At 37.8% G+C, this 11,601-nt stretch overlaps 1 protein-coding gene across 3 annotated transcripts; it reads right to left on the reverse strand.

Annotated features, from left to right (window-relative positions):
* Positions 1-1,183: 1,183 nt before the first annotated feature.
* tmem87b (transmembrane protein 87B) lies at positions 1,184-10,353 on the reverse strand. 3 transcript variants are annotated; one of them, XM_030155816.1, is made up of 19 exons: positions 10,128-10,353; positions 9,273-9,333; positions 9,090-9,181; positions 8,869-9,003; positions 8,729-8,782; positions 8,365-8,515; positions 8,032-8,093; positions 7,625-7,808; positions 7,419-7,518; positions 7,230-7,323; positions 5,088-5,159; positions 4,285-4,393; positions 4,114-4,172; positions 3,909-4,012; positions 3,746-3,819; positions 3,558-3,628; positions 3,370-3,422; positions 3,246-3,276; positions 1,184-3,135 (listed from the first exon to the last, which is right to left on the reverse strand). In XM_030155816.1, the coding sequence occupies exons 1-19, from the start codon at positions 10,275-10,277 to the stop codon at positions 3,094-3,096; spliced, it is 1,698 nt and encodes a 565-aa protein (XP_030011676.1). In that variant the 5' UTR covers positions 10,278-10,353; the 3' UTR covers positions 1,184-3,093. The 3 variants fall into 3 exon arrangements, with proteins under 3 accessions (XP_030011676.1, XP_030011674.1, XP_030011675.1); XM_030155814.1 differs by having other exon boundaries at positions 8,365-8,518; XM_030155815.1 differs by lacking the exon at positions 5,088-5,159 and adding an exon at positions 5,438-5,509 and having other exon boundaries at positions 8,365-8,518.
* Between the last annotated feature and the right edge of the window lie 1,248 nt (positions 10,354-11,601).

The raw sequence follows: 11,601 nt of genomic DNA on the forward strand, positions 1-11,601 counted from the left end.
GTAGATTAAAAAAAAAAAAAGAGCTGCGGGGAATACCAACTCAAAGAAGCTTGCACTGTGCTGAAATTTAGTTACTTCCACTTTAGGATAATGTCTTAAATTGTAATCTATTTCCTTTTGCCAATGCACATTTTCTGTGCTTTGTTAATTGTTGCTACTGAACTCATTGAAATGGGCACAAAACTGATGTAACATAAGGACATGCCAAATACAGGACAACACTGCCAAAGAAAAAGAGCAATTATTTACAAACCATCAGCAAATCAGGAAATCAGCTGAAGAACATAACAACCTCAAGTGTTCTGAGATCCAGTTAAGATGTGATTTTTCATCTTTCTGTTGTAGACATAATACTCCAAAAACAAAAAGCACACACAGCGTTTTCAGAAAAGAGGGGAACAATCTCTGTGTCCCAAATTCTTTACATTCCGTGGGTGTATTTACTGTTCCTCATAAAGCTACATCTTTAATCTGTCCTGATCAGTCACAAAAGTATAAACTGCAGAACTACTCAAAAGTAGCCACGTGTTGGTGTTGAGTTAACTCAGAATGAATGACACCGCAGAGGAATTCTGCTCTGCTTAAGTTGTGCAGGAAAGGGGAGAGGTCACTCGTGGGTCATCTTTCCTGTGGGATAAATGTTTGGAAAAATTCCAGAAATATGTGAGAAGGGAAAGCAGAGTAAACGTCCCTTCGCCTTTTCATCTGCCTTTGAAGTAAGCACAACCTGAGATGACAGCCTGTAATAATGGCACTTTTAAAGATCAACAAGAGTAAGTGGTAGTTGTAAAAAGGTTACATTTTAGGTTAAAATGTGCCTCAGCTGTGATCATGCCCATATAGTTTTAATCATCAGACATGCTGAAATCATGATCTTTATTGGTAATTTTATGTCTCAAGATGATTTTGCAAGTATGAAGTGATGGCCATGTATTTAACAAACCCTACATTTATGACGATGGTTTTGTTTGTCACATAACTGATAACACAACTTCAACATAACTAACAATGAAGCCCTACTTAAGTACTTGATGATTCATTTGTTTGTTTTTGATATTTTAGGAGATTTTTCTGAAATCCTCCTGTCATTATATTAGCCTCTCTGTTGCATTCATTATAATATTCCTCACATTAGCTCATTTTCATGCTGAAAACATAATTTAACTGAGAGGCAAAATTAGAATAGTAGTAAAATATTCATTTTTATTGACAAGTTAATACTGAACATCATAGACCAAGAAACAAACATCATCTTGCATTCAACTATTTTGTTTAATCCGAGTGCACACACTTCCTGAGAAGGAAGCGAGAAGAAGAAAACTGCTGGTATGAAGAGTTCAAGCCCGGTTTTTCATGACACACATGAAAAAAAGGGACAAGTCATTTTATCCTGATACCTTTCCACCTGTGGAATTATGAAATAACAGGAATCAGCCAAAACCCATCTGTACAAATAATCAAAGCCCACTGCAGGTGTCTGCAGTTTTATATAACACAAGAACAGCCTGCCATTAAAAGCACAATTACTCCAGGTTTCCAACCCAAAAAAAAAAAAAAAAAAACGGACATTTTTAACAGTGACATTAAAAATCCATTCAGGTGATCAGCTTGTGCTTGTGCCAACCACATAACTCAAGTGTTGTAGTGCTGAATGGCCTGAACAGAACAATTTACTCTGTGATTTAATAGAAAATAAGACTTATATGAAAGAATAAATGTTACTAAAGTGTCTGTAGAACCAGTGTAATGTCTTTACGAGCAAGGAAAGCAAACACTGCACAGAAATACGACCCAAGCTGCCGTGTGCCAAAAAAAAAAAAAAAAAAAAAAAAGTGAGATTGTTCAGTTCAGTCATTTTGTAGACAAAAGCACACACATTGTAAACACACTTAGAGTAAACGTGGGTGAAGACACACTCAGAAAACTTATAAGAACACTTTAAACACAAATAAATAATGAAACTGTGTCAACATACATAACAGTATATTGCTCCTTTTTTTGGAAAACACAACACCTGCCCACACACACTTACGTAGAGTAGATTCAGACATGAACAAGACTGATTACAAGGACTACAGACCAAAATTCTACACTATTGAACCCAGTTACATTTGAGTTGAAATCACTTATTTGTGCGTCCAAAAATGTGTATGGTGGGTAGTTTCAACGGCGTTTCACCCCCCAAACGGGCAAAACATCATTTTTTTTAAAAAAAATTCTACTTAATTATCTGAACAGATATCAGGCCCCATACAAGAACTACAAGTAGGCACAGTTTTGATCTTCAAAGTGCATAAGAGCAATTGTTCAATTCAATTACAGTGTCTAAAGTTTGTCTTTTCTCAGTTTATGTTGGTAACAAAAACAATATGCTTCAGACACTCACAGTTGCATATATTATTATCACACACTGTTTGCAGAGCTCCATTAGCTTTGTATTAATCTTCACATTTCTATACAAACAAACTGTCTGAAGTTCATCAAATAAACAAGCAAAGGTATAATTCTGTCTCACCCCATGTTGATTTCTTTTTTTTTTTTTTTTTTTTAAATAAATCATACCTATTAACTATTGCAGACAAAAAAAAATACTTTTTTTCCCCATCCATAAATAAGCAATTTTTTCTTTTTTTTTTTTTTTTTACGACCAACTAATAATATTTAGATGCCCTCAAAAACATTTGACATATATTTAAGAGTATGTTCATGCATGAGGCCAACTGTTCTTAATTCTCTGGTAAAAGAAATTCACATGGACATAAAAATAAATACAGCACTTAATAAAAAATGAAACATTCTCTTTGGAAAGAAAGGCTGGACACTGATCGCATGAGGAAAACACTGAACCAGCCGGTCAGTGAAAAGACCAAGTCTTGAGTTCTTAGAAAGCCGAACAAAAAAGAAAAAGAAAGAAAAAAGAAAGAAAACAAAGAGAGGTCCCCAGAAATTGTTTCCTGCTGTGTCACCACCAAGTGAAGTCGAGGCCATACAAGAGAGTCCCCTGAAACACCGAATGGCTCCGGACAGACACTGTGCTCCAGAATCAGGGAAAGTTCTACCTCTATGTCAGCTGACCGCTCGAATTATAAGAGCTCACTCCAACTTTGACATCTCATACTTGGTTGTCATGATTTCCTGGAAAATAAAGCAGAATAATAAATTACACATTTCTTAAACATGAATTTTTCAAACTGAATAACTGTAACACTGTATTGTGTGTTTATTCAGAAGTAACAGCATTGTACCTCATCTGAGTCAAGCAGAACTGGTAGAGCTCTGTAGACACAAGAACCGAAACAAAAACTCTGTTAAACTCACATAGGCTTCATATATGCATTTATAACCAACACAATTTACAGCGATGCTTACACATCAGTAAGGGAACTAGGAATGTTGTCCTCCACCCACTTCAAGTCTTCATCCTAGTCAGGTAGAGAAGAGTAGAAAAAGAGTAAATACTGCCATCTGCTGTAATGGGAGCTCACAATTTAAGATATGTGATTTTAATTTAAAAAACTGAATTTAACTAAATACTAGTGTTCTGATATGTTACTGACCGGGTTTGGTTCTGCAGGCTTTGCTGTGCCATTCGTCTCTGTTTTATTTGCTCTCAACTTTATGCCATCAGCTGTGAATAGAGAATGAAGATAAAAGAATAAAATACAAATATAGACAATAAATATGACACAAAACCATAGAACAAGTGTCTGTAATTTACTGTAAAACTCTCATGATGATACAATACCAAGGTTTGCAGAGGCAATGAATTCCTCAATCTCCTCATCGTCAGAGTCATCAATGAGAGGTGTGAAAGCGTATCTGTTGGCATAAAAATAGCGTAAATAATAAAGCACTACTACAGAAAAGAGCACAAACTAGTAATTCAATCATACTGGTGTAGTGCTTGCCTTTGGTTGTTTGCAGATGGTCTCCACAAAAACATTATGACCAGCAAAATGACAGAGAACAAGAACCTCCAGAAGGCGTCTTGCACCCACAACTCGATCCAATCCTTCAGGTCAGAAATTACACATGAATTTCAGTTATGTTTTTCCTCAAATCTTCCCCTTTCAAAAACAACAATTAAAAAGAAATGTGCAACTGTATACTCACAGACTGGCAATCCACCAGGTGAAATTTCTTTGCAATCCAACCCATGAAAATAATGGAAGCTGGGGGAGGAATGGATGCAACGCATATTACATTCAGTTTAGAAATTTGATTGTGCATTAAGATTGAACAAATTACTGATATGATACTGTAAAATATTCTAATCCTACTTACCAATAACTGCAAATATAAGTGTGTTTGTAAAGTGTCTATACAGAGACAACTTGACTGGGTTTCTCCTCAGCTTCAGGGTCTTGATGGTTTGTGCCAAACTGACAAATATGTTCATGGGAGTCAAGGTGAACACACGACAGATGTAAAACCAGTGCTATCGAGTCTATCACTATCAGTGTTATTGTCCTTTTACAAGCCAAATCAAATATACATTTTCTGTATTGATTCCGATTTAAAGTCAAACTGGACTTGAAGAAAATATGTATGCTGATTCGTAAGGTTTTTGATTCATTGGATTTGCAACAAAATCAATAAGAATTCGGATTTATGATTCAGTTGATGTTTAATAATTTCCTCTATGTACGTAAATGTTGCTTTTTTAATATGATAATAACTATATTGTGTTCTGTGATAAGAGGATTTAATTTTTATTATATTTTTAGACAGGATCTCTTGAAAGAACATGCAAACCAGTCACTTTTAGCAATTTTAAACTGCCCATGAGTAGCAGCATGAAAAAAAATGTACTCATTGTGCAAGAAAAGAAGCAGTAGCAGCCAATTTTAGGAATGCATTCAAATACCTAAAATTCACAGTTATTAATTTTAGTAGAGGTTTAATGAAAACGCGGACATGTTCTGTTGAGGCACAGTACATCTCTTTTTCAACCGTGTTTTGAAAGCTCTTGCACAGCCAATTTCCTGAGGAAACATGATACAGTAAATAAACTTCATTCAGCCCAATTTAAGGGAGGAGAGGAGGAGAACCATACAGGAAAAGGTTGTGGGTGCACAAAAGGATATCCACCAGCATAGAGAGGAGTCAAGCAGAGCCAGGGGAATGTTGGCCAGCAGGGCCAAGTCAGAGTCTTTCGCCTAGAGGTGAGGACAGTGCAAAACCAGAGAACATGAGGAAGAGAAAGAGAACGATGTGGAAAAATCACCGAAAGGAGAAGGAATAAAAAGGCAAAAAAAAAAACAAGTACAAAACCAAGCCACTAGCCAAAGTTTAAAAGAGAAAATCATCTAAACGAAAAGGAAAAATACGAAAAATCCCTTGAGCTTAGTTAACCACAGAGAGATCCACTGTGTTGTTACAGGATTTCGTTACTACATGTTGCATGTTTGTAATATATTGAACAATGTAAGGATATGAACCAGATGGCACAGGAATCGAAAACAGCCAGAACAATCGCTGTAATGAAGGCTGGACCATTATCGTGACCCTTCAATACAGATATGCCCAAAAAATATCACAAAGAATGTCAGTTTTTTGTACAAAAATCAACAATCATAAACAACAGGACTTGGTTATTATTTCTTATAAGCCTACAGACGTAATTGGACAGTAATGACTCACTGATCACTCAAAAACAAACGAAATTCAGGCTTTAGTTATAAAATGTTAAAATATACTACAAGTCAGAATGTGGAATATGGAATTATGTAGTTTAAAAAAAAGTGTGACATTAACTCAAAATAAGTTTTATATTTTAGACTGATTACTGCTTTGCACACTCTTGGCATTCTCTTGATGAGCTTCATGAGGTAGTTACCTGAAATACACTATATTGTCAAAAGTATTCGCTCACCCATCCAAATAATCAGAATCAGGTGTTCCAATCACTTCCATGGCCACAGGTGTATAAAATCAAGCACCTAGGCATGCAGACTGCTTTTACAAACATTTGTGAAAGAATGGGTCGCTCTCAGGAGCTCAGTGAATTCCAGCGTGGAACTGTGATAGGATGCCACCTGTGCAACAAATCCAGTCATGAAATTTCCTCGCTCCTAAATATTCCACAGTCAACTGTCAGCTGTATTATAAGAAAGTGGAAGTGTTTCGGAACGACAGCAACTCAGCCACAAAGTGGCAGGCCACGTAAACTGACGGAGTGGTGTCAGTGGATGCTGAGGCGCATAGTTTCTGCAGAATTAATCGCTACAGACCTCCAAACTTCATGTGGCCTTCAGATTAGCTCAAGAACAGTGCGCAGAGAGCTTCATGGAATGGGTTTCCATGGCCGAGCAGCTGCATCCAAACCATACATCACCAAGTGCAATGCAAAGCGCCGGATGCAGTGGTGTAAAGCATGCCGCCACTGGACTCTAGAGCAGTGGAGGCGCATTCTCTGGAGTGACAAATCGCTCTTCTCCATCTGGCAATCTGATGGATGGGTCTGGGTTTGGCGGTCGCCAGGAGAACGATACTTGTCGGACTGCACTGTGCCAAGTGTAAAGTTTGGTGGAGGGGGGATTATGGTGTGGGGTTGTTTTTCAGGAGCTGGGCTTGGCCCCTTAGTTCCAGTGAAAGGAACTGGGAATGCTTCAGCATACCAAGACATTTTGGACAATTCCATGCTCCCAACTTTGTGGGAACAGTTGGGAGCTGGCCCCTTCCTCTTCCAACATGACTGTGCACCAGTGCACAAAGCAAGGTCCATAAAGACATGGATGACAGAGTCTGGTGTGGATGAACTTGACTGGCCTGCACAGAGTCCTGACCTCAACCCCATAGAACACCTTTGGGATGAATTAGAGCGGAGACTGAGAGCCAGGCCTTCTCATCCAACATCAGTGTGTGACCTCACAAATGTGTTTCTGGAAGAATGGTCAAAAATTCCGATGAACACACTCCTAAACCTTGTGGACAGCCTTCCCAGAAGAGTTGAAGCTGTTATAGCTGCAAAGGGTGGACCGACATCATATTGAACCCCATCGACTAGGAATGGGATGTCACTTAAATTCATATGCGAGTCAAGGCAGGTGAGCAAATACTTCTGGCAATATAGTGTATTTTCCAACAGTCTTGAAGGAGTTCCCAGTGATGCTGAGCACTTGTTGGCCATCTGCAGTCCATCTCATGTCATTTAAATGAGAAGGTGTGTCCAAATTTTGACTGGTAGTACATGTTAGTTTTATACTCAAAAATGGATGAACACTCACCCCAGTAATCCTCAGCACACCTTCAATGCTTGCAAAGGCAAAGTAGAGTATCCCCAGCCCCACAACTCTGTGCATTACTGTCCCTAGTCGAGGCCTAAAGGTACAGAAACATGAATATGATGATGGCTTGATCTGACACTGATGAACAGCTTAATGTTATTTGAGTAGATGTGTTACATAGAGACATACTTTACGATGCCGTAGCCAAGGCTGACGATGATAACAAGCAGTCGAGCCAAGGTTCTCTTGAGGGCAGAGACTAACTCTGCAAATATCAACAAGCCTGGAGCTAAAGGAAACACAAACAGGACATGGAATATATTTGAAACCAAACATCTCACTATTTCATATCAGTCATATTGGAAAAATATTTATAATGATGAGTAGACACTCACAAGCAGAGCCAAGAGCATTAGTGTTTTCATATTCAGCGCAGAAGACCGCCTTCTCCACCATTCCCAGGAATATGACACCAGCTATCCAGAACTGGATCCTCAGCAAATCCTTCCAGTAGCAGGCTGCCCAGATAAACCACAGCAGGGCGTAGAGGATGTACACGATGCACATCACCATGTAAAACTACAAACACATAATTGCGTAAGTAGATCACACAATGGTGCAATTTTTCTTCTCCTACCTCAGCAGAACAACAAAAACTCCTCCTGCCCAGTAATGTTATTATTACTAACTACTATGGAAAGGTTTTTCCTTGTACTGTTTGAAAATTTTCATGAAAGCACAATTCATTCCCCCTCGATGTCCAGAAAAATAATGTATATTGCATTCTTATTCATGCACTTACAATCATCAGAGGCCATTCTGTGATAGAAATGTAGCCGTGGTCACCTTTCATCACCACATCAACTGGAAAAACACAGATAGGACATTAGACAAATAAAAAAACAACATTTTCTAAGACACTGGGAACATGTTTATGGTGTAAAGTGTTGGGTGCAAAACATGTCTTCATTTGAGAACAGGTTTCTATAAAAGGGAAGCGGTCTGTCTATGATAACCACAACTGAATCAGTCCAGTCATGCTGATGTTGTCCTTCCTACTCAAGTCACACAGTACAAATAGTATAAGTTGTTGCTGACAAAGTTACCTGTTAATACCTGTTAAATAAAATCTCACCTGTTAAATTCCAGTTGGCATCTTGTTTGCTAGACATGATCTTAACAACCAGCAGGTACGGACCGTCCTTCCATGTGGTGGCTATGACGTTGTCTTTGATACTGCTGTTGCGGCCATAGTCCTCAGTAATTAGCTTGGTGGCATTTATATCCTGCTGTATTACAAAAGTATTGTGCTGTTTACCACTTTTAAAATTAAAACAACAAGGAAAATCTTACCAAAAAAAAATAACGTACTAAACAAAGGAATTCATCAAGTAAAGATGTTGAATACCTGCCAGATACATTAAATGTTATTTTTCTTTCCATTTGTGAACTTCAATCTAATCTAGTTCATTAAAATCAGAACTGTTCATCTTTCTTACTAGCGTTTGATCCTCAGCACGTGGAATGACTTGTCGTGGCTCTTCCTTGGCTTTCTGAAAAAAGCAACAGATGTTAAAATTATTTATGCAATTTCACAAAGTGTGTGTCTATACTATTAAGAGTAATGTAATGAACCCACATTGAGCAGTGGAAAGGAGTGCAGTCCACTGTAACATCTTATGGGTTTATACTTGTGTTCAATGTACTCTCCTGGGGAGAGAGGATTGGGATTCAGGCCTTGCCCACGGAACACAGGTGCCCTTTCATACATTTCCTGCAAGCAGTCAAAGTCACACTTCAGCATTTCTCATCTATGTTCTGCACTAATTCAACATACTAATTTAAAGCTGCTTTACTTACTTCAATATTATTGAATTCATTGTGACAGGGGTAATATCTTAAATACCAGTGAATAGTAAAATCCACCTCCTCAGGACAGCCAAAATACGCAACTACAAGATGAAAATACAAGTGATGATAAACAAATCAGACAACAGGAAAGCACTTTTATGACTGGTCACGAGCACAATATCCATGACGTACCTTTCAACTGTATGGCAGTGTCTTTATACATGGATTTCTTAAACAGGAGTGGTTTTGATGTCTGTGGAAAAGAATAAATTATATATGCAAAAATGCAACATTAGATATTTTTCCTATCATTTATCTTGCTGATGAATCATTTAGCTGCACTGATGCTTCCAACTGACCTTTGAGCTAGCCTGTGTGTATAAAACACCATCAGTAGGTCAGCTAAATTGGGAGTACTTTTGCCATGTGTTTACTTCATACTACATTGAAACGCCTGTAAACATGCCAAATACTGCACCTGGACATAGACAGGGAAGGAACAACGGAGAGAAACTGAAACTTCTCAATTCCTGAATTATTGATCAAGGCTTTCTAATTGCCCTTCGTCCAGTTCTGGGTATTGTGTCTTACTGGTTTGCTCCATTACTGTATAATCAGTTTTACAAGGTGAGTTTTAGTGGCACTGATAAGTAGCAGTTTGAAAACAAACAGGCCGATTAACCCTGAGCAAATTAAGAATGCAGATACTTTACAGAAGGTTTAGAGACCTATACAGACTCAAGGTTTTTTCTTGGGAACTGAGCTCTGTTTTAATAGACAGCTGTTTAATCTAAACCAGCTAGTAAGTTAGCCAACTGCTAACGTCAAAGTGCCTAACAGCCTTGACTCCGAGACAAACAACAGACGTATCTGTTTTCACAAGTGTTAAAGCTTAATTTCGCTAAAATATTATTACCAAACGGGGTTCACATCATAGCTGTTACATACTCGCAGATAGCGTTAACACAGAACTAGCATAACAAGGCTAATGTAGCTGACGCTTGCTAACCGGCGCATCACTTCTATTAGCTTTAGCGAGATACTCACATTTACGACAGTGATTCTCCAAAGACCTGTCTCTGGAGCAGCAATAACCGCATTCATGGCATTGAGGAAAAATAGTAACGATACTGGCCATGAACACATAACTCCCCTGGCCGGACAGCTCCACGTCCTCATCTTGACTGCAGAAGCCATGTTTGTTGGGTATGCGTAAACACTAGACTGCAGGGGGGGGCCGTGAACGCAGCATGTGGAGGACAACCCCAGTGTGTCCAGTTCCACCACTGAGAGGCAGCTTTGTAACCACAGCTGCAGTTTACGGCAGTCTGCATGCATTTGTTATTATATAGTGAGTTGAGTAATGGAATTACTTGTGCCAGTTTTTGCTCAGTTAACTGAACCTGAATTAAAACCACAGAAACAAAAGATTCTGTATTTTCATTTTACCATTATTTGAAACCAGGGACAAGAATCACCCTTACTCTATTACTTCAAATTACTAATAAACAATAAATAATACAAAATATTGCAATTCAGCTCTGCAGCATTCTTTTACATGCACATTAGCTATGCATTTTTTGCTGTAATATCCTATCACATGTACATTGCCAATTTAATTTTTCTGAAGCAAAACAAACTATGGACACATATTGGCTGATTAACTGTACTGGACAATACTAGCCTTAGTAAATAAGATAACATTCCACTGTTGGCACTATCTGTTTAACTTTGTTAAAGGTTGTTTCATAAATCTGTGACTGAATTTCCCCTTGTAAAGCTAAAAAAAAAAGGACATTAACCTATAAAGACCCAGAGCTACTTTTGTGACACTTCCTAAATGAATTATTTTCTCTATTTAACCCTTCTTGAGAGATTTATCACCATTTATTGCAATATTATCTTCTTTATTTTGTGGGGGGTTTTTTCACTGAAAATAAGGTATTTTCCTATGTTTAATTCACTGACTTTGTAGATGTTCATAAAGCCTCAGGTTAAAGTTGAGGGTTATTATATCCAAAACAGAAAACTGAAGAAAAAGTGACTCTCTATAAAATATATCATTGACTGAACATAAAGACAAGTTTCTCCATCCACTTTCATTGATCCAACGCCATGGGTTTTACTGGTGAATCAGTGTTGCAGAAGATGACAGTGTTTCCACATTCACTACAGAGCCTCTGAATGTCCAAATGGGTCATGTCTGATGACTATGAAAAGATGACAAACTGCATTTTACACCAATTGTTTTCATATATTGATAGGATTAATGGATCAACAGGTATTAAACAGTTTAGATCAGTAGATGATTTTGGTCGCCAGTAGCAGTTTGGGTCTTTATGGGTTAAATAACAGTTCAAATATTATTCTATAATGATGATTTTTTTGTTTCCTCAGCACAAACAGAATAACTAACAAGAACAGAATAAACAAAAAAGAACATTATTATTGGTGATTAGTGCAACTGTTAAATGTTAGTATCAGCCCAGAATTTCCCAGAAAACAACTTTTCCTGAATAGC

This window comes from Sphaeramia orbicularis, chromosome 15 (genome assembly GCF_902148855.1).
Source record: "Sphaeramia orbicularis chromosome 15, fSphaOr1.1, whole genome shotgun sequence".
NCBI classification, from domain to species: Eukaryota; Metazoa; Chordata; class Actinopteri; order Kurtiformes; family Apogonidae; genus Sphaeramia; species Sphaeramia orbicularis.